The 24,346-nt window shown below is 37.5% G+C and overlaps 2 protein-coding genes across 5 annotated transcripts in view; one reads left to right on the top strand and one right to left on the bottom strand.

Moving 5' to 3' along the window:
* QRSL1 (glutaminyl-tRNA amidotransferase subunit QRSL1) overlaps positions 1-16,408 on the top strand; it is a 29,302-nt gene extending 12,894 nt beyond the window's left edge. The window contains exons 5-11 of one of the 2 annotated variants that reach the window (XM_059941487.1): positions 1,249-1,425; positions 5,924-6,099; positions 6,187-6,299; positions 7,177-7,369; positions 7,910-8,027; positions 11,688-11,893; positions 14,537-16,408. In XM_059941487.1, the coding sequence (XP_059797470.1) occupies positions 1,249-1,425; positions 5,924-6,099; positions 6,187-6,299; positions 7,177-7,369; positions 7,910-8,027; positions 11,688-11,893; positions 14,537-14,754 (1,201 nt within the window). In that variant the 3' untranslated portion in view covers positions 14,755-16,408. Of the gene's footprint in view, positions 1-1,248; positions 1,426-5,923; positions 6,100-6,186; positions 6,300-7,176; positions 7,370-7,909; positions 8,028-11,687; positions 11,894-14,536 lie in introns of those variants that run through there. The other variant, XM_059941488.1, reaches the window with a different exon arrangement.
* Positions 1-24,346, bottom strand: part of RTN4IP1 (reticulon 4 interacting protein 1) — a 148,466-nt gene that overhangs the window by 58,609 nt on the left and 65,511 nt on the right. The window lies entirely within an intron of this gene.

Genomic DNA, 24,346 nt, shown 5'->3' with positions numbered 1-24,346 from the left:
GCCTGCGCGCTAGAGTGTGCAAGCCACAACTACTAAGCCCGCGAGCCACAGCTACTGAAGCCTGCGTGCCTAGAGCCTGTGCTCCCCAACAAGAGAAGCCGCCGGAATGAGAAGCCCGCTCACAGCAACGAAAAGTAGCCCCCACTCGCCGCAACTAGAGAAAGCCCGCGCGCAACAACAAAGACCCAACGTAGCCAAAAATAAATTAATTAATTAAAAAAGAAAAATCAGTTGAACACATGTATAGGTTCATTTCTGGATTCTGTTGTTGATCTGTATATCCAGTATCACGCTATCTTGATTACTGTAGCTTTATAGTAAGCCTTGAAATTAGGTAATAAGAGTTCTTCAACTTTGTTGTTCCTCTTCAGAATTATTTTACGTATGCTAGATCCTTTGCGTTTCCATATAAGGTTTAGAATTGGCTAATTTCTACAGAGAAGCTTGATAGGATTTTGATTGTGGTGGTACTGAATTTATAGATCAAGTTGTAGAAAATTGACATCTTGATATGTGCCTTCTGACCTATGAATTCTGTATATCTTTCCATTTATTTAGAGTTTAATTTTTCTCAGCAATATTTTTATGATTTTCTGTATATAAATCTTGCACATTTGATCTTATCTCCAAGTATTTCATGTTTTTTTAATGTTATAGAAAATGGTGTTTTCTTTTCAATTTCTAATTGTTTAACATTGTTCGTATATAGAAATGTAATTGACTTTTTTATTTTTATTTTTAAAAAATTTTTTCTGCTTCCCCATGCGGCATGTGGGATCCTAGTTCCCCGACCAGGGGTGGAACACTTGCCCCTTGCAGTGGAAGTGCGGAGTCCTAACCACTGGACCACTGGGGAATTCGCCTCTTAAAACTTCTGATTAACAGAGGAATTCCTTCAAAAGACTACTTGTTAACTGTTTGGTTGTTTTGTGACACTCTTCAACTGGAAGACCTTAATTTACGAAGGAAATCATCCTAAGCTGAATTAGATGATCAATTGGGATAAAAATTTTCTTTTCTTAGCAGACTAGTTTTTTCCTTCTTTCTACCACAAATGCCGTTACTTCCCATCCTTCACCTCCTCAACTGTCTAATTAAAGAAAGGTACATCTAAGCAGGCTTCCTACCTTTTCTAATTCAAGTTATAGTAGATTATACAGTGTCAGAAGCAAATAATACAATCAGGAGATGAAAATTTTACATAAAATGAATTGTATTAAGATATCTTGCTTCACTTCTTCATCTCAGATCTGGAAGCACAGATGGCATATTTGGACCGGTTAAAAACCCCTGGAGTTATTCAAAACAATATAGAGAAAAGAGGAAGCAGAAGTCTCATGGTGAGAATGAGGATTCAGATTGGCTGATAACTGGAGGAAGCTCAGGAGGGAGCGCAGCGGCTGTGTCAGCGTTCACGTGCTTTGCGTAAGATGTTTTTTTCTATCTGTACTTTAAAAACCCAACCTAATACGAACAGTCATAAACCATACACAGAATTCAACAATAGAGTCGTTCATACCTTGGTATTTTTATTTCCCTTTACTGAGCTATTTGTGCTTAATGGTGTATCAAAATTATATCTTAAATACACTCAACTTTATGGTACACTTATGTGTATTCTATACATTTAACTTCAATTTAAGACAGCATTTAAACTCTTCCTCTACAGTATATGGCCCTCTTAAAAACATGATTTTACAGAATAAAGCAGTTAGCTTAAATAGACTTCACTGAATTTCATTTTTAAATAATTTATTTGGGTATCTGCTCACTGATTGTACAGATATTTAGAGACTAACATACCTTGGCTTTAGTCGAGTGCTGCTGAACTAAATTGTTAGCTATGGTTTATCCTTCAGCTAAATCTGACTTAAAAAAAAAGGAAGGAAAGAAAGAAGGGAGGGAGGGAGGGAGGAAGAAAATGCTCCTAATATGTATCAATAGAATATATTAAATAGTGTTTTTCTAAACCTACAACTAAAAATGTATATCAGTACATAAAGTTTTTTCAAATTTGTAGGGAGGTGGTTTGTTCAACTGTCATACTTTGTATTTGGAAAGAATCCATCAATCATGCTTTGTCTTAAGTCCCATTTGTAAAGCATTTCTTAACCATCTAAAGAAGAGTAAATAAATATTGCTATTATATTTATTTTATTGGTCTCAATTTAACCAAATAGAATGTTTTCTTTAGCAGTACTATATGTATTTTATCTCTCCTTAATTATCCACTGAAAAACTAAGCTCTTTCTGAGGCATTGCAATCAATAAATTATTTATATTTTTTAGAGCTATGGAGATTTAGATTCTACAGGTTTTTAAGTTTCCCTGAAATCTTGTTAACAAGTAAAACCATTTCATTTTATCTCTGTGGAATTTTATAGCACCACATTAATATTAATGAGAGTTCTGACAAGCAAGGATTGCAAGATTAGGGGCTTTTTTCTATCCTCCTCACCCCACTTAGTGTTCATCTTTCTGAATGTGCTTTGAGAAGATGGCATTTTGACACATAATTCCTATGGAAATGTAGGTTTTACTTTTACCCAGCCATCAGGGAATCCTAATAAGAAAATGTGTCCTTTTAGAAATTGTGAAAGCAGCAGTCTGATTTTGTGGCTCAAGTGGACTTGGTAAGAAAGACAATCTAATTTGCATTTTCTGTAGAGCACAAGGGCCATGTGACACATAGAAGCCTTGTTCAGTCCAAAGCTTCACTCTGGGTGTACTCAAGAGAGGCACAGACCCAAAGTAACTCCAGGTTGAATGGGTCCCAAACCGTCAGGTGTTCTGATTTGTTTTCCCCCCTATTGATTTTTTTCTTTTATAATAGTTTTTAAAACAGGAAGATTCTAGGAGTATTGATACTATGCAACCACTAAAAAGAATGATTTAGAGCGCTATGTGGTGACATGGGAAGAAATACAAAATACACTGTTAAGTGGAAAACAAGTTGCAGAACACTATGTATAGTATGACCTTATTTCTGTTAAAAGTAATAATTACACATAACAAGTTGCAGAACAGTATGTATAGTATGCCTTATTTCTGTTAAAAATAATAATTACATATGTATATATGTTAGTTGCATGGAAGTGTCTGGATAAATATATATAAAAAGTGATAACAGGATTATTATGGGGGCAGTGATTATAAGAGAAATTTCACTTTATAGATCATATAGTTATAAAATATTTTAATTTTTACAGTAGACATTACACTTTTCTAATCAGAAAAACCTTTTTTCCTGAAATAGTTAAAATTTTTAAATTTTTAATTGTGGTAAAATATACATAACAAAATTTCTCATCTTAACTATTTTTAAGTGTACAATTCTGTAGTGTTAAGTACATCCACATTATCACACAGCCAGTCTCCAGAACTGGTTTCATTTGTGCAAAACTTACAACTCTGTACCACTTAAACAATAGCCTTCCATTTGCCCTCCCCCCACCTCTCCAGCCCCTGGCCACCACTCTTTTACTTTCTGTCTCTGTGAATTTGACCACTCTAGGTACCTCATATAAGTGAAATTGTGCAGTGTTTGTGCTTTTGTGACTCACTATTTCACTTAGCATAATGTCCTCAAGGTTTCTTTTTTAATAAGAAAAACATGGACTATATAGATAACTAAGCAAAGAAATGAACAGACACTTCATAGTTGGGTAATGCAAATACAAATAGATGTGAAGAATTATTCAAAAATGCACATTAGCAAAGCTTTTGGTTGTCAAATTAACCAAATTTTAAGAGCTGCTAGTATTCAGTGATGATAATGAAACATAAAAAAATCCGATTCACTACAATTGGGAATATAAATTGGTATAACCTTTCTGACAAGTAATTTGACAAAATATATTAAGAACTTATAATGACAGGTAGACCTTTTGTCCCATTAACTCTACTTCTTGGAAGCTAGCCTAAAATTTAATCAGATATATGGGCAAAGATTTATGTTTAAAGGTGTTTATTACAAAGTACTTGATTGATTGACTGATTGCTGCACTGCATGGCTTGTGGGATCCCCAACCAGGGATCAAACCCAGGCCCTCGGCAGTGAAAGCACAAAGTCCTAACTACTGGACCACCAGGGAGTTCCCTACAAGTACTTTATTATGCAGTTATTCTAGTTGGCAACAACATAAATGTTTAAATAACTTAAAATACATTTCTAGCCATGATCCTAAATAGGGTAGTAGAATGGCTGTATCTGAATTTCTGGGAGGGGTGTGTTTAGTTTGTAAAAGTGTATTATAAAATTGTCATTAAAAGAAGGTATAAGATTTGTATGTGTATAAATTGTACCAATGTTTTCTTAGGTCAGTCTCCCAAGGCAATAGAAATAAAAACAAAAATAAACAAATGGGACCTAATCAAACTTACAAGCTTTTGCACAGCAAAGGAAACCATAAAACAAAAAGGCAACCTATGGAATAGGAAAAAGTATTTGCAAACAGTGCAACCAACAGGGGCTTCATATCCAAAATATACAAATAGCTCATACAGCTCTATATCAAAAAAACAAACAACCCAATCAAAAAGTGGGCAGGAGACCTAAACAGACATTTCTCTAAAGAAGACATACAGATGGCCAATAAGCACATGAAAAGATACTCCACATCACAAATTATTAGAGAAACGTAAATCAAAACTACAATGAGGTACCACACCACCTCACACTGGTCAGAATGGCCATCATTAAAAAGTCTACAAATAACAAATGCTGGAGAGGGTGTGGAGAAAAGGGAACCCTCCTACACTGTTGGTAGGAATGTAAGTTGGTGCAGCCACAGTGGAAAACAGTATGGAAGTTTCTCAGAAAACTAAAAATAGAATTACCATATGATCCAGCAATCCCACTCCTGGGCATATATCCAGACAAAACTATAATTCAAAAAGTTACATGCACCCCTGTGTTCATTGCAACACTATTCACAATAGCCAAGACATGGAAACAACCTAAATGTCCATCAACAGATGAATGGATAAAGAAAATGTGGTACGTGTATATAATGGAATACTACTCAGCCATAAAAAAGAATGAAGTAATGCCATTTGCAGCAACATGGATACAACTAGAGATTATCATATTAAGTGAAGTAAGTCAGAAAGAGAAAGACAAATACCATATGATATCACATATGTGGAATCTAAAATATGGCACAAATGAACCTAACTACGAAACAAAGACTCACAGACATAGAGAGCAGACTTGTGGTTGCCAAGGGGAAGGTGGGGAGGGGAAGGGATCGACTGGGAGTTTGGGGTTAGTAGATGCAAACTATTACATATAGAATGGATAAACAACAAGGTCCTACTGTATAGCACAGGGAACTATATCCAATATCCTGGAATAAACCATAATGGAAAAGAATATAAAAAAGAATGTATATATGTGTATAATTGAGTCATTTTGCTGTACAGCAGAAATTAACACAACATTGTAAATCAACTATACTTCAATTAAAAAAATAAAGAACTTAAAAGAAAGATTTGTATGTATATTGATAGGAGAATGGACTTTAAAATTGGGAATCAGTTGGGAATTGCCAATTGATATGATAGAGTATTATACATATTTAAAATTTTCAGTAATTTTAATGACATAGTAAAAGGCTCATGATAAGCAAAAAAGAGATGGAAACTTATGATTACAGAATGACCTGAACGAAAGAAAAATTCATTTAAAAAAAGACTTGAAGTTACTATGCTAAAATGTTAACAGTGTTTGCCTCAGGGTGGTGGAATATTTTGTTACATCTTTACACTTTTCTGTATTTTAAGAATTCTCTGAGATGAGCACGTTTTATTTTTTGTAAAATCAGGAGGAAATACATTTTTAAAATATACATTTAAAAAGATAGATTTCAAATATAATTAGAGATATATTATCCTGCTAAAGAGAATTTCATTTAAATTTCAGGGCTTTAGGATCAGATACAGGAGGATCAACCAGAAATCCAGCTGCCCACTGTGGGGTTGTTGGTTTGAAACCTAGCTATGGCTTAGTTTCTCGTCATGGCCTCATTCCCCTGGTGAATTCAATGGATGTGCCAGGAATCCTAACCAGATGTGTGGATGATGCAGCCATTGTGTTGGGTATTTATGCAATTCCATGTAGTTTCAAAACATTATTATTTCACTTCAGTACTGTGTCTGTCACTCATAAATATTTCTACTTAACAGGTATACTAGCTGGGCATGATCCCAAAGATTCTACCACAATTCAAGATCCTGTTAAACCATTTACTCTTCCCAGTTTGACAGATGTGAGCAAACTGTGTATAGGAATTCCGAAGGTAACTCTGTCTTTACAAAAGTACTGTCAAGTCAAATACAGAGCACAGACTTGGGAAACAGACTGGTTGGGTTTGAATCCCTGCTCTGCCACTTTTATTAGCTATGTGACCTGAGCACATGAAAATAGATATGTTAAATTACTAACCTTTTAAAATTTTAACTTTGAGCTTAGCAATAATTTTTTGTTCTGGGAGACTGTGCTGTGCATTGTGAGATGTTCAGCAGCATCGCTGGCCTCTAACCCTAGAGGTAGCGTCCCCACCACCACCACTGCCCCACCAGCAAGACTGTCTGCAGATGTTATCGGATATCCCCTGGTTGAGAGGAAGAGGAGAGGAAACTGCCCCCAGTTGAGACCACCGCTGTAGAGAAATACTGTAAAATCTTTAAAATCTTCAGTTAAGGTAACAGGTGTGCCTACTTTTAAGGATTTAGAGAGAAACAGACCTAGTTGAGAATCCTGGATCCTCTACTTACCTGCTATGTAACATTAGGACAGTTAGTTAACTTCTCTAGTCTCAATATTTTTCATTAATAAAAAGAAGGATGATAATACCTACATCGTAAGACTGTTAAAAGCATTAAATGAGAGAACCTTTGGAAAGTATCTGGCAGAGTGCCTGATATATAAAGAACATTTAACAAATATAAGTTCTCCAACCAGATCGCCAATCTTTAATATTATATCGAGCTCACAGTATCTAGTACTGTGCTTGTCATGCCATAAACAGTCTTAAATTAGTTCAATCTTTCTAGTTACCTGCTAGCAATTTAATCAGATGTTCTAACGTATTGCCAAAGTTTCTGGAGTACAAATTTTTATAACACCATCTACACAGATATTCTAATTTCTGTATTTTGACTTTTTCCATTAAGGAATATCTTACACCAGAATTGTCGAGTGAAATACAGTCTCTTTGGTCCAAAGCTGCTAATCTCTTTGAGTCTGAGGGGGCTAAAGTAATTGAAGTGTCCCTGCCCCACACCAGTTACTCAATTGTCTGCTACCACGTATTGTGTACATCAGAAGTGGCGTCGAATATGGCAAGATTTGATGGGCTAGAGTATGGTAAGTTGCCTGTATTTTGGATTTTTAAGGAAGTTGTCTCAAACATTTGAAAGGTTCGTTTATTAGTAGCAAAAAATATTATTGCCAGGGATAATGTTAAGATTTATAGAAGTAAATCAGTGAATCCCTTTACCTTGGTCATTTTAGCATTCACACTATTCATCATAATATCTCTGTATCTTCAGCTCACCCTCTGGAATGTATCTTGAAGGTAGAGTATTTTAGCTCTGTATTCTTAGTCCATACAGTGTGGTACCTGGCACAGGGTAGGAGCTCAGTAAACATCTGAATAAAATGAATGAATGAATGAGGGAGTAAACAACTGAAGTTTCCCTCTTCATTATCATCTTTTCTCTCCTTGATTCCTGACAAGTCAGTCAGTCCAAAGGCAGATAAAAAAGAGAAACCATTAAGGTCAATCTCATGAAATTTTAGTATTGGTCACAAATGTGAATCTAGACCTGCTTTTCAGACAAAACTTTACTTCCTTTTCAATTAATGTTTTGTGGGTTTTTGTTTGTTTTTGTTTTTTGTTATCAGGTCACAGATGTGACACTGATGTGTCTACTGAAGCCATGTATGCTGCAACCAGACGAGAAGGGTTCAATGATGTGGTGAGAGAAAGAATCCTCTCAGGAAACTTTTTCTTATTAAAAGAGTAAGATAATCAGCTTAGGAATTTTCCCCATTCTTGAAAACTCCATAGTAAAGTAGTAGCATGTCTATCAAGTCTTATAAGTTGAGATATTTGCTAAGGAAGGAAAATCCTTATGATTTAAATTAGAAATCATAATTAAAGGCCCATTTATGGTACTTTTGGCTCCTGGTTATTCAAAAACAAACAAAATCATTGATGCTCTAGCTAAATGATTAGTACAAGCTAAGTAGGAAGCCCTGAAGGATTTTAGCCTCATTAAATGTCCCCTATTATTGCCACATTGACTGCCCTGAGAGCCTTAAGCAGGAAGTTACATTGGTGTCTCTTAAGAAACTTAGTGAATCAACTTAGTTTTCCCTTGCATCGTGTATCTGTTCGCTCCAAAAAAGAATTTTAAATTACTATGACTTTGGTATATGTTTGTTCACCATCTTGTGAATAGGATTCATCTTACATACTACCAGGTCTGTCTAAGAGGATGTGAGAAGTGTGAAAAAGCAAGAGTGGTTGTACTGAATAGCTTCCTGGGGTTTTGCTCTATGTCCCATAGATAGATAGATACATAGATACATAGATAGATAGATAGATACATACATACATACATACATACATAGCAAGCATTTTATTCATCTGTGCATCTCCTCAGGTCCAATAGTTAGGATTACTTTTTCCAAAGATACTATTTGAACAGCTACTATGAAAAACAGTATGGAGATTCCCCCCAAAATTAAAGATAGAATTACCATATGATCCAGAAATCCCACTTCTGGGTATATATCTGAAGGAAAGAAATCACTGCCTCAAAGTATTATTCACAGTAGCCAAGACGTGGAAACAACCTAAGTGTCCATCAACAGATGAATGGACAAAGAAAATATAGTGTGTGTGTGTATATATATATATAATAATGAATAATATTCCATTGTATGTATGTATGTGTGTGTGCATGTGTGTATATATATATATATATACACACACACACACACAGCAATTTTATAGTCAATTATATCAATAAAGCTGGAAAACAAAAACTAAAATTATTATTTGATTAATGGGGAAATCAAAGGGCTTTGTTTATTCGCTTTCCTTCTAATGTTGTCTAATGTCTGAAAATGGTTGTTTCATTTTGTCTAGTTTTCGGTTGTTTAAAATGGCAGAGTAAATCCATCCCTAATATTCCCATCATTGATGGAAGCAGAAGTTGGGCTTTTGAACCATATTTAAAGTAGGAAGAAGTTTAATAGAAGTATTTGTTCTTTTATAAAAAGATATTGTTAGTACATGATTTAAGCCATCAACTGTTGGGTAAATTATACGTGATGCCTGCATTCATCTCCCTATAGATCCTGTGGTCAAATGATAATAAGGACATCTGATATGTCTATAGCATTCTTTCAGGATAAAAAAGATTTCACATTTTTATCTCATTGTATTTGGTCCTCAGAAAGATTGGAGTTGTTATATCCATTTTTCAGGTGAGGAAACTGAAGTTAGAATGGTTAATACTTTTGCCAGCCTTCATTAACAGCTTCAGGAGGATCTAAGGATAGTCACGCCTATGTCTGGCTAATTCCTTAATCTTTTCAGTAAAGTAAGCGTTTTTTCTTTTGGGGGGCGGGTGGGGAGTAACCATATCCTTTATTATTTTTTTTTATTACCACAATTAGTTTAGTGAACATCTGTCATCTCATATAGACACACCATTAAAGAAATAGGAAGAAAAATTTTTTTTCTTATGATGAGAACTCTTAGGATTTACTCTCTTATCAACGTTCGTGGATAACATACACAGTGTTAATTATATTTATCATGTTGTGCATTACATCCCTAGTACTTATTTATTTTATAACTGGAAGTTTGTACCTTTTGACCACCTTCATCCAATTCCCCCTCCCTCCACACCCCGCCTCTGGTAACAACAAATCTGATCTCTTTTTCTGTGAGTTTGTTTTTGAAGTACAATTGACCTACAACACTGTGTTAGTTCCTGGTGCACAACATAGTGATTTGATATTTTTCTGCATTTCAAAATGATCACCATGATAAATCTAGTTGTCATCTGTCACCATACAAAGATATTACATAATTACAGACTATAATCCCCAAACTGTACATTTCATACCTGAAAGTTTATAACTCTTAATCTCCTTCACCTATTTCTCTCCTTGCCCCTCACCCCCCTCTTCTCTGGCAACCACCTGTTTGTTTATCTGTGACTCTGTTTCTGTTAGTTATGTTTGTTCATTTGGTTTTTGGATTCCACAGATAAGTGAAATCATACAGTATCTTTCTCTGACTTATTTCACTTAGCATAATACCCTCTAGGTCTATCCATGTTGTCGCAGATGGCAAGATTTCATTCTTTTTTATGGCTAATTTTCCATTTTGTATATGTATTGATACTACATCTTTATCCATTCATCTACTGATGGACACTTAGGTGGTTTTCAAATCTTGACTATTGTAAATAATGCTGCAGTGAACATAAAGGTGCATATATCTTTTCAAATTAGTGTTTGTTTTCTTTGGATAAATACCCAGGAATGGAATCGCTGCATTGTGTGGTAATTCTGTTTTTAATTTTTTGAGGAATCACCATACCTTTTTCCATAGTGGCTGCACCACTTTACATTCCCACCAACAGTGCACGAAGGTTCCCTTTTTCCTACATCCTTGCCAGTATTTGTTATTTGTTGTCTTTGATAATAGCCATTCTGAAAGGTGTGAGGTGATATTTCATTGTAGTTTTGAATTGCATTTCTCTGATGGTTAGTGAGGTTGAGCATCTTTTCATGTGCCTGTTGGCACATCTGTATGTCTTCTTTGGAAAAATGTCTGTTCTGGGCCTCTGCCCATTTTTTAATTGGTTGTTTATTTTTTTGATGTTGAGTTGTATGAGTTCTTTGCATATTTTGGACATTAACCCCTTATCAGATATAGCACTTGCAAATATCTTCTCCCATTCAGCAGGCAGGCCTGAAGCATCTTTTCATGAATTTCACATTTCCATTCCTGGGCTATACCTGTCTGTAAAGTACAAAATTGCAAACACTGCATACTTTCCCCAGTTACTGTTTCCAGAGCCTGCTTTCTAGTGTCTAATTCTGATGGCATGTTAGCATTTTCCAAAACTTCAGAGTCCTTATAATAATTATAACTATAGATGAAATAGAACATTATAATAATAGAAAGAGGATTGGAATGAGCCTCCAGAGACCTAAGTTCTAGTCCTTCCTCTACCCCTGTCAATCTTTGCAGCCTTTGGAGAGTCATTTAGTTGCTATGCACTTGATTTTCCTCACCTGAAAATGAATGTTCTGGTTTAATGATGTCCCTGGAAGTGTTAATATTTTGTGATTATATGTGCAGAATTGCATCTACTGGTGATTTTTAATTAATTCCAGATATACAAACTTTTAGAGTAACAGCGCGGTTGAACAAAATTCATTTTTATGTGTTGTTAGGAACCTTACTAGTGCCTGCTCCAACAGGCCAAGAATCCAGTGATTCTTTAACAAGCCTTATGCATGAGAATTGATTCAAAGAAATAACAGAAAGCCCTTAAAGTGTCATCTATTTTTTTTAACAAGGCTTATGCATGAGAATTGATTCAAAGAAATAACAAAAAGCCCTTAAAGTGTTGTCTACTTTTTTCCACAGAAACTATGAGAATTATTTTGTCAAAGCACAGAAGGTGAGACGACTCATTGCTCGTGATTTTGTGAATGTTTTTAACTCTGGAGTGGATGTCTTGCTAACTCCTACCACCTTAAGTGAGGCAGTGCCACACACGGAGTTCATCAGAGAAGACAATAGAACACGAAGTGCTCAGGATGATATTTTTACACAGGCTGTAAATATGGCAGGTGAGGATCCCTCAAGAACATTCTGGTTTTCTTCAAATGTTTAGGTAGACACCCTGGTCTTCTACTTAGGTTCTAGCTAGATTGTTCCCTAAACGCAATAGCTTGTCCTTCTGGAATGCTTAGGAATGTGTGTTTGTGTGTGCATGTGTGTATTTATAGGCATGCACACGCTTGCACTTACCACACACACATACATTAATTTTCAAACCTAGAAAAGTTGAAGAAGTCGTATACTGAATACCCATATGTCCTTTGCTTGGATTCATCCTTGTTAACATTTGCCTCACTTGCTTTCTCCTTCCTCTCTCTCTCTCTCTCTTTCACACACACAAACGCACAAACACTCTTAGCTTTTATTTGAATAATTTGAAAGTTTCAACATCATGTTACTTCACCCCTAAATACTTTAGCATGAATCGTCTAAGAATAAAGACATCCTCCTACATAACCACAATTCCATCATCACACCTAAGAAACCTAACACAAATACAATAATATTCCAAATACAGTTCATATTTAACTTTACTCAGTTGTACCAAAAATGCCTTTTATAGGGTGTTTTTTCCCTGATATATTTGTTTATAATATCTCTTAAAGTCTAGAACAGTTCCCCAGTTCTCTATGTTTTATAACAGTCTGAACCACATCAGACTGTTATAATTTTTGTTTTACTCATCAAACATAATGTAGGAAACTCAAGGGCAGAGGGAAAAGTCTGTTGTATTTATCTATACTTTTATTTACTGTGTTCATTTCTCCCTGATGTATCAGATCCTTTGTTTTACCATATCCTTTCTGTTCGGAGAACAGTTAGCCATTCTTTTAGGGTAGGTCTGCTGGCAACCAGTTCTCTTAGCTTTCTTCTGAGAATGTCTTGATTTTCCTTTCATTTTTAAAGGTTATTTTTGCCGGATATATGATTCTGATTTGACAGTTCTTTTCTTTAGCACTTAAAAAATGCCCTGCTACTTTCTTCTGGCCTGCATAGTTACTGATAAGAAATCCCCCACCTTTTAAAATTTTTGTTTTAAGTGACATTGACTCTCTTGAGGAGTCTAGTCCGCTTGACCTGTGGGATATCCCATCTGTAATCTGAATTTGTCGTATTGCTTCCTCATGATTGGGTCGAGTTAAAAATTTTTGGCACAAATACTACATATGCTTCATGTCAAGAAACAGTTAAATATCAGTTTGTCCCACTTTTGGAAGCTAAGTTAATCCCTTGGTTAAGGAAGTAACTACCAGATATTTTCCTTATAAAGGCACATTTTCCTTTTGTCAGTTGTAAGCAAGTGGTGATGTGATACTTTGAGACAGTGTTTCCCAATAAACTTGAACTCACTTTTAGCATCTATTGATGATCCCTGCCTGAATTAAGTATTACTTAGAGAATTACAAAATGCTGACTTTTCTAATTCTATCATTCCTTCTACATATGTTAGCTAGCAGCCTTCTCTAAAGAACAGCTTTCCTGGGACTTCCCTGGTGGCGCAGTGGTTAAGAATCCACCTGCCAATGCAGGAGACATGGGTTCGAGCCCTGGTCCAGGAAGATCCCACATGCCACGGAGCAACTAAGCCCGTGCATCACAACAACTGGGCCTGCGCTCTAGAGCCCGCGAGCCACACTACTGAGCCCGTGTGCCACAACTGCTGAGCCCATGTGCCACAACTACTGAGCCCATGTGCCACAACTACTGAAGTCCACGTGGCTAGAGCCCGTGCTCTGCAACAAGAGAAGCCACTGCAACGAGAAGCCTGTGTACCACAACAAAGAGTAGTCCCCGCTCGCCACAACTAGAGAAAGCCCGCACGCAGCAATGAAGACCCAATGCAGCCAAAAAATACATAAATTAATTTAAAAAAAAATTTTTAAAAAAAGCTTTCCTTTTTTAAAAAAATTCAATGTATTATAAGTAATTAACTGTCATTATTTTTGATGCTCAAATTTAACCAACAGTTGTATATTCTTTAGACCAGCCCCCATTCATTTTTGAAAACTTTATTTTATGGCATAACAAGATGTCCCAGGCTCTCCTACTTTCTCTGCCCCAAAACTAAAATTAAAACTACCCTGAATTACTATTTTTCATCTAACAAATTGGCAAAAATTCAAAAACTCAACAACACACTCTATAGGTAAGGCTGTAGGAAAACACTCATTTTGCTGATAGGAGTTGAAAAGGTACAACTTTTTTGGAGGGAAAGTTGGCAAAATATCTAATTACATATGCATTTATCTTTTGATGAAACAGTTCCTCTTCAGCTGAGAAACGTTCAGGAATACCAAAAAAATACACAAGGTAATTCACTGGGACTTGGCATGAAATAGCTAAATACCGAAAACAACCAAAGTCTCCAACCACAGAAGAATGGTAGAATAAATTATGGTAAAACCACATGATGGAATACTATGCAACTATTAAAAAGGAATGAAGAAGGTCTATGTGAACAGATATACAGTGATTTCTAAGATATATTAAGTGAACAAAGGAAGATACAGAAGCATACATATAATTTTTGTGATTCTTTTTTATTAACCTTATCCTGTCTTGTACCTACTGGCACTGGAAAGTGGAAGAGGTCTCTGCATCTTAGGGTGGAGAATTAATCAACATTTAATGGGTCTCTTTCTTTTCCTCAGGGTTGCCAGCAGTGAGTGTCCCTATGGCCCTCTCAAGCCAAGGGTTGCCAATCGGACTACAGTTTATTGGACGTGCATTTTGTGACCAGCAGCTTCTTACAGTTGCCAAATGGTTTGAAAAACGAGTACAGTTTCCTGTTATTCAGCTTCAGGAACTAATGGATGATTGTTCGTCAATCTTTGAAAATGAAAAGTTAGCTTCTGTTTCTCTAAAATAGTAGTGATAACTATCATACAAATTATAATGACTTTTAAAGATTTTATATTCTAGAAAAGTCAAGTGATCTTGTAATTTGGTTCATTGTCAACACAGTCATTCCTTGGAATCGCTTTTTAAAATTCTTGTGATATAGTTAATTACTTATGAATAATCTGTCAGCATTAAGCATCCACTAAGTATAAACAAAGTACAGGATTTCTATTATAATACAAGATACATGTTCCTGAAAAATGATGCATTCTGTAAAAATGTTCATTAAAAAGAACATTGCTTACAGTACTAGTGCTATACTGTGCTGTAAGCAATCTAAGTACTAGTAAACCTCTCAAAACTTGTACATCTTTGTAACCAAAGCACTAACAAAAACAGTCAGTGGTACCTGCAGAGATAACCTGGAAGCCCAGCCGACAGGCAGCTCAACATGCGGTGGAGGCCGCCTCAGCGGATGTCAAAAATGCACAAAAACAATAAAATGGGAATATCCACTTCTAAGTCTGAGCAGAGCAGGTAGGAGAAGAGCTCTGAGCACAGGATGAAGTGCAACCTGCTGGGGCCCAGAGTCCTGCAAGATGGGGGTGTGCCTCTCTCTCTGGGGAGAGCCCCAGGTGCGGACTCTCCTCTAAGAATAGAGCTGCAATGACTGAGAACTTTTTTCCTTTCCTGCTAACAGTTAAAATGTTACTTCTGCCATTCCAGAGCCCCATGCCAAGGAACCAGAGTAACTCCATGTTACACTGAGTTCACTCTGGTTCCATCACAAACAAGCTCAGTGATGCCATGGAGACATTTGTTGTGACCTAACAGACCACACTGGACTCGAAACTTGGTAGCTAGTGGAGCATGGTTTTAGTGAGAAAGTTTCAAGATACACAAGTTAAGATCCCATATGAAAAACTTGTATATAATTTGGTGAGGATGCCAAAGAGAAGAAGCCCATGGACCTCCTCCCTTACCCCAGATTCTCTATTCCATATGGTTTTCTTACCCTCTTGACTTTCTTTACAAGTGCTCTCTCTTTGGGCTCCTTGAGCACAAAGAAACATTAATGGGAATATGTATTCAGAATCTGAAAAAAAAAAATCTGATGAAAATCATATGTTTACCCACTATAAAGTTTCATCGTTGGATTTGTCTTTGCCAGACCACCATTGTCATCTCATGTTTATCATGTGTTCTAATTTGACACTTGTTTATTGTTGATAAGTATAAGTGGGGAGCTGAATTATTATTTAACAGATTCACTTTGTTTAGTAAGAAAAATGTCCTTTCTAAATATGAAAGACATGAAGGAAAAACATAGGCAGAACCTTCCCGGAACCACTAGGATGTTGAGTGGTGGGAGTTTAACCTGCCTGGTACTTTTCATTAATAATTTTCTCTCCCCCTGGGATCCTCCCACTCCCAAATACTCTATCTGATAAACTTTACATAAAAGTTTTCTGTGCCAGGCCCATAGGCCCACTAGGATTCTTAAATATTTTGACATGAGTCCCTGAAAAAGGAAGAAATTCATGACAGAGAATTGCTTTACTTTGTAACACGAGAAAACTCTTAGTTGGGGGGAGGTAGTATGATGCAAATGGCAAGCAGATGAATCTTTGCCCGTCTTTCTTTTATGTGTGTATAATTCAAAATAAAAATTTTTCAAAGAATATTTATGTAATTTCTCTTACTCCTATATCTCTGCTTGAGTTGCACTAGATTGGAACTGGAAATAACGAAGTGAAACATTTACTGTTCTCACGTAATAACACCCAACTAGCGTGAAATGATACCTAATCTGTTCTTTCTTTTCCATCTTTACCCTAGATCTAGTAGATCTCATTTTGCCAAATCACTGTCTGGGAATTTAAGGGGAAAATGGTTTCTGTGTGTCAGCTAATTAAACCCTGAAATTGTTAGCAACAGGGCTGCCACAGCAGAGCACGTCAGAAAGGCGAAGGTGGCTGCAAGTGTAAGATGAGTGCCTTGATAAGACAGCGAAACAAAGCATTGCTAGAGTGAAAAAATGTGATGTGTTCACAAAACTTCGCACCCTGACAGCACACAGAGCCAAATCCAAGCCAGGTCCGTGTTGACCAACACTTAGCGTTACCAAGAAAATCGCTTGAAACCAGGGAGGCAGAATGTTCTGTTTGAATGGCTATTTGACACCAGGTGGTTGGGAACACAGGACTGTGGGCAATCTAGAAAAGACAGCATGGTACAGAAGAGGAGCTTCTAAAAATGACGAAGAATGGTGATTCCTATGGGGAAATCACCTGCACCTTCTACAGCGGACAAGATATATCTTTAGGATTTTAGAACAGGATCTGAAGAACAGTGAAAAGAGATCTGGTTACAGGGCACCAAAAAGTAGACCTCAGGGATTCTGTAAACTGTGTCATACCCTGTTCCAGTTTAAGTAAGGGAGCAAACTAATGGGGTTTTCACAATAGTTTCTATTATGAACTTTGATTTATTAACTACTTTTACTCTCCCTCCCTTTCCTCAAATATCTGATTATGCTGAGGCTAAATATGTGTTGCCTGTGCGAGCCTGGGGTAAAATTTACTCATTGCGTTTAGAAGCACCAGAGGACAGTTTAAAGTAGAAGGCTTTCCTCAGTTATTTCATAACTTAAGCAGTGTGTACACTAGAACAAAAACCTGAAAATTTAATGAAAGCAAATAACACGAGAAAACCCCAGCCAACATTAAATAAAAGTAATTACGGGATTTCAGAGGGGCTTTCATTTCTTTTTCTTTGTACCTCAATGGAATATAAATCCAAAAGGACTTTAGGAACTTTATTAAAAATTTATTATTACAATGGTGTAAAAGTAAATAGTTGAGGAAATCACTGAATTGATAAAAATAGGGGAAAAGGTTAAAACCAGGAATAAGATTACAAGTTAACAATGCTTGTCAAGGTATTTATACAGATGCTAAGGCTGTACAGTGTGATATGGTGGGAAATTTCCCAATTGCTTTCCTAGTGGGTAAGGCCACCAGATTTAAAAATCAGATATACCTGGGTTTGAATCCTATTACTGCCATTTACGAGCTGTGTAACCTGTCTGAGCTTCAGTATCCTGACCTGTAAAATGGAGGTAATATTTACTCCACGGGAGGGTTGGGAGGATTAAATTTAAATGATACACTTAAAGCACCCAGCATAACAACACAGAATAAGTATTCAAAAGTTTGGAGCTATAAATACATGCATACAATCATGAAATTATCATTTTCCCATGGACGCTATAGATACACATTAAACTAATACGGCCAAATTGCAATTTACTGAAAACGTATGCTAGAGACCAGCTATATAGCTCTCTGATGATCTGGCTTCCTTTGCAGATAAAGTTCAAAATATCTGGAAGAACTGATGGACTGTGCGTTTTTAAAGCAATTTCCATGAGCCTATAATAAAGAATTGGCTAACACAGGGTTCAAAGTCCTGGAGGTCTTTTTTTGTTTTTTTAACATCTTTATTGGAGTATAATTGCTTTACAATGGTGTGTTCGTTTCTGCTTTATAACAAAGTGAATCAGCTCTGCATATACATATATCCCCATATCTCCTCCCTCTTGCGTCTCCCTCCCACCCTCCCTATCCCACCCCTCTAGTTGGTCACAAAGCACCAAGCTGATCTCCCTGTGCTATGCGGCTGCTTCCCACTAGCTATCTATTTTACATTTGGTAGTGTATATATGTCAATGCCACTCTCTCACTTCGTCCCAGCTTACCCTTCCTCATCCCTGTGTCCTCAAGTCCATTCTCTGCATCTTTATTCCTGTCCCACCCCTAGATTCTTCAGAACCTTTTCTTTTTTTTTTTAGATTCCATACATATGTGTTAGCATACGGTATTTGTTTTTCTCTTTCTGACTTACTTCACTCTGTGTGACAGACTCTAGGTCCGTCCACCTTACTACAAATAACTCAATTTCGTTTCTTTTTATGGCTGAGTAATATTCCATTGTATATATGTGCCACATCTTCTTTATCCATTCATCTGCCTGGAGGTCTTTTAAAAGGCCCCTGTGCCCTGCCAACCAAGTGAAAGCAGGACTGACATGTTAAGAATGAAGCCTCCCAGGGCTTCCCTGGTGGCGCAGTGGTTGAGAATCTGCCTGCCAATGCAGGGGACACGGGTTCGAGCCCTGGTCTGGGAGGATCCCACATGCCGCGGAGCGACTAGGCCCGTGAGCCACAACTACCGAGCCTGCGCATCTGGAGCCTGTGCTCCGCAACAAGAGAGGCCACGATAGTGAGAGGCCTGTGCACCGCGATGAAGAGTGGCCCCCACTTGCCGCAACTAGAGAAAGCCCTCGCACAGAAACGAAGACCCAACACAGCCAATAAATAAAAATTAAAAAAAAAAAAAAAAAAAAAGAATGAAGCCTCCCAAAATGTGGCTATCCCATATCCTGTGGGGAAAATGCTTGCGACAGAGCCAAGTTCTTCCTCATAAAACCTAGTTCCATTCCAACACATAGATACATAGATCGTTGGGGCCCCGAAATACTACATCTTAGCTCCAATTATTTTAACATGGGAAAAATTTAGGGTTGATGTTCCCTACAGCCAGCTAGTCTAGCCATAAAGGGGGAAAAGTTAATGAAGTACCCCTAGAGCATCTGTTGGTTAAACAATTTCACTCCTTGGTGAATCTTCCAAGAGAAGTTAGTTGTAAAATGGACCTGCGGAATAATATGATAGAATTGGCATCAGGTATCTGCCAAGGTGAAAACTGACAACTTTAGCATAGTTCATATAGCAGGACCAGTTGTCTTCAGAGGCCAATCATAGTATAGAATTCTTATCTTTCTGTTCTCTGTGACAAGAGTGTATGCATCTAAATCACCAACATACAAATCACTAACATACAAACTAAAAGGATGCAAGGCCAGAATTCAGAGTTTTAAGGCTTATAATAACCAAATAAATTCTAATACAGTATACTATTTGAACAATTCTATCACAAGCATGTAAAAAGACATGGAGCAAGTTACATATGAATTATTTTCTTAGCTATCCCACTTTAGTCCTCCATGGAAATGGCCACTAGAATGCAGATAATTGGTGCAGAATTAAGGTAGTGTTAATGGGAAAGAGAGAGAGATATTATAAAATGAAAATCAGAAGAATTTAGAGCTCAATTGGATTCGAGGGTATGGGAGAAAGGAGGGAAAGAAACATGATTTTTATACTGAGAAGTGCTCTCAACTAGAAAAATGATGTTAAGCTTAATAAAAACAAGGAAAGCAGGAATGATCTGTAGGGGCTGAAGATGAATTCCACAATCAAGGAGAAGTACCTAACAGGTAGTGGGAAAAGAGGCAAGTCAGACAGATGGAGCTTGGGAAGTCAGGACAGACAGTGAAGTCTATCCCTGCTCCCACCATGTTTAGTTATGAAAATTTTCAAATACAAAGCACTGAACACTCACATACCCACCAGCTATATTCTACCATTGACATTTTACTGTATTTATTTTATCACATATCTATCCTCTACTATCCCTATTCATCCATTAATCCACCTTATTTTAAAAATATATATCTCAAAGTACAGTTTACCCTAAATACTTAAGCATACCTATCATTAACTTGAGTTCAATATTTGTTTATGGGTTTTAAGTAAAACTTATATACAAAGAAATGCACAAGTCTTAAGTGTACGTTTCCTGAGTTTTGACAAGTGCATGCTCCTGTGTAACATAAACCCCTGTCAACATATAGACCATTACTGTAATTTCTGTCACCCCAGAAAATTTCCTTATGCCCCTTCCTAGTTAATTCCTGCTCCCACCCCTCCAGAGGCAACCATTCTTCTGGTTTTTTTCCCCAACACAATTTAGTTTTGCTTATTCTAGAATTTCATATGAATGTAATCTGCACTGGGTCACCTAAAATGTTATTCAGGAAATGCAAGATCTCAGTTTTTGAATTTGATTCGAATTGATTTTAAGAGGTTTGTTTTCTCTAGTTACAAAGGTAATGCTTGTCCCCTGGTGGGAGACAACAGAAAAGCACATGCACTAAAAAATAAAAATCACTTACTATCTCACCATCTAGATGTATGTATATGTATATACATATCTATTTTTATTAATAAAAATGGTGTCATACTTCACATAGTTGTGCAACCATTACCACAAGATTCCAGAACGTTTTTATTATCCCACAAAGAAACCCCACACCCATTAGCAGTCACTCCCCGTTCCACTCTACTCCCAGCCCCTGGCAACCACGAATTTACTTTCTGTCTCTATGGATTTGCCTCTCCTGGACATGACATATAAATGGAATCATACAGCATGTGACCTTTTGTGTCTAGCTTCTTTCATTTAATATGTTTTCAAGATTCATCCATGTTGAAGCATGTATCAATATCTCATTGTTTTTATGGTTGAATAATTTTCCAATTTGTAGACATATCACGTTAATTTATTCATCAGTTGATGGACATTTGGATTGTTTCCATTTTGGTAATGAATAATGCTGCTATGAACATTCATGTACAAATGTACACATTCATGTACATGTGTTTTTATTTTGCTTGTATATATACCTAGGTGTGGAATTGCTGAGTATTATGGTAACTGTGTTTAACTTTTTTTTTTTTAACATCTTTATTGGAGTATAATTGCTTTACAATGGTGTGTTAGTTTCTGCTGTATAACAAAGTGAATCAGCTATACATATACATATATCCCCATATCTCCTCCCTCTTGCGTCTCCCTCCCACCCTCCCTATCCCACCCCTCTAGGTGGACACAAAGCACCGAGCTGATCTCCCTGTGCTATGTGGCTGCTTCCCACTAGCTATCTATTTTACATTTGGTAGTGTATATATGTCCATGCCACTCTCTCACTTAGTCCCAGCTTACCCTTCCCCTGCCCCATATCCTCAACTGTGTTTAACTTTTTGAGGAACGGCCAAACTTTTCCAAAGTGGCTGCACCGTTTTACATTCCCACCAGCAATATATGAGGGTTCCAATTTCTCCATATTCTTGCTAACCCTTGTTATTGTCTGTCTTTTTTAGTTTAGCAATCCCAGTGAGAGTGAAGTGATATCTCACTGTGGTTTTGATTTGCGGTTTTGATTTGCATTTTTCTAATAACTAATGATATTGAGTATCTTTTCATGTGCTGACTGGACAATTATATATATATATATACATATATACATATATATATATATATATACACACACACACACACACACACACACATATATATTTTGGTGGGGGGAAGAAATGTGTATTTAAATCCTCTGCTCATTTTAAAATTGGGTTGTCTTTTTATTGTTGAGTTTAAGAGGTTTTTTAAAAGATATATTTTGGACACGAGTCCCTTATCAGATATGTGATTTGCAAATATTTTCTGCCATTCTGTGAATTGTCTTTTCATGTTCTTGATGGTTTTCTTAAAAGCAGTAAAGTTTTTTATTTTGTCCAAGGCTAATGTATCTATTTTTGCTTTTGTGGCTTTTGCCTTTGGTGTCACATATCAAATGTACCTGTAATGAGGTGGAGTCAAGATGGCAGGTGGGAAGACACAGAGTTAGCGTCTCCCCACAACTAGGGGGCCTAACGGCTGCTGGTGGGGGACTCTGACGCCCAAGGAGATGGGAGGAACCCCAAAGTGAACCGGTAGGACATAGTGGGACTGAGGGGGGAGGAGAAGTGGAGGCCAGACAGGATTGGCACCTCTGAGGCCGGGGAGATCAGGGGAGGCAGGCGGGAGGGACTCTCTGGGAAGAGCGGGAGAGGAGCAGAGGGTGATTGCCTGGCCCACTGGGGCTGGGGAGACTGCTGAGCTCCCAGGCTGATCCCCTGCCCTCAGAGCCCCCTCCATGCCACGTAGGTCCTTGGGGGCATAGGAGGGAGGCCAGGGAGATCAGGAGAGGCAGGCGGGAGAGGCCCTCCCAGACTGGAGGAAGAGGAGAGGAGAGGAGGGTGTTTGCCCTGCCCACTCGAGCCCAGGAAGCCTGCTGGGCTCCCAGGTGAGGTCCTCTGCCCTCTGAGACTAGAGGTGGGGGGCATGCCTGGGCCCCTTCTGTTCCTTGAGCCTAAGCCCCACCCCCTACAGCCCTCAGGGCCTTTTCCAGCCCTGTGGGTCCTGAGCATTGGCCCGGTCCACCGCCCAAACCTCACCCTTGCTTAGGCCCCGCCCTGCACAGCCAAGGCCTTCCCCCCCACCTTTTTTTTTCTTTTCCCTCCTCCTCTTTTTTACTATTGTGGTACTGATGTACCTTCATTCATCTATATTTTAATTTAAAATTCTTCCTAACATATCTGTTAGTTTCCTAGTCTAATTTTATTTTTTACTTCGTTATTGTTCTCTTTTTTTTCCCGCCCCAGGCAGATTGCGGGATCTTGGTTCATGAACCCAGGGTCGGGCCGAAGCTCCTGTGGTGGGAGCTCCGAGTCCGAACCACTGGACCAACAGAGAACCTCAGACCCCAGGGAATATTCATTGGAGTGAGGTCTCACGGAGTTCCTTATCTCAGCACCAAGACACAGCTCTACCCAAGAGCCTACAAACTCCAGTGTTGGAAGCCTCAGGCCAAACAACCAGTAGAAAAGGAACACAATCCCACTCATTTAAAAAAAAAAATGAGATGGCAAAAAAATGTTACAGATGAAGGAGCAAGGTAAAAACCTACAAGACCAAATAAATGAAGAGGAAATAGGCAATCTACCTGAAAAAGAATTCAGAATAATGACAGTAATGATGATCCAGAATCTCGGAAATAGAATGGAGGTACGGATTGAGAAAATACAAGAAATGTTTAACAAAGATCTAGAAGAATGAAAGAACAAACAAAGAGAGGTGAACAACACAATAACTAAATGAAAAATACACTAGAAGGAATCAATAGCAGAATAACGAAGGCAGAAGAACGAATAAGTGAGCTAGAAGATAAAATGGTGGAAATAACTGCTGAGGAGCAGAATAAAGAAGAAAGAATGAAAAGAATTGAAGACAATCTCAGAGACCTCTGGGACAATACTAAATGCACCAACATTTGAATTATAGGGGTCCCAGAAGAAGAAGAGAAAAAGAAAGGGTCTGAAAAATATTTGAAGAGATTATACAGTCGAAAACTTCCCTAACATGGGAAAGAATATAGTCACCCAAGTCCAGGAAGCACAGAGAATCCCATACAGGATAAACCCTAGGAAAAACACACCAAGACACATATTAATCAAAGTAACAAAAATTAAATTCAAAGAAAAAATATTAAAAGCAGCAAGGGAAAAACAAAAAATAGCATACATAAGGAATCCCCATAAAGTGATCAGCTGATTTTTCAGCGGACACTCTTCAGGCCAGAAGGGAGTGACAGGATATACTTAAAGTGATGAAAGAGAAAAACCTACAACCAAGATTACTCTACCCAGTAAGGATCTCATTCAGATTCGATGGAGAACTCAAAAGCTTTTCAGACAAGCAAAAGCTAAGAGAATTCAGCACCAACAAACCAACTTTACAACAAATGCTAAAGAAACTTCTCTAAGCAGGAAACACAAGAGAAGAAAAAGACCCACAAAAAACAAACCCAAAACAATTAAGAAAATGGTAATAGGAACA

The sequence above is a fragment of the Balaenoptera ricei genome, chromosome 12 (genome assembly GCF_028023285.1).
Source record: "Balaenoptera ricei isolate mBalRic1 chromosome 12, mBalRic1.hap2, whole genome shotgun sequence".
Classification (NCBI taxonomy): domain Eukaryota; kingdom Metazoa; phylum Chordata; class Mammalia; order Artiodactyla; family Balaenopteridae; genus Balaenoptera; species Balaenoptera ricei.
The sequence above is the reverse complement of the archived record's forward strand: the minus strand, read 5'-3'. Positions and strand labels throughout refer to the sequence as shown.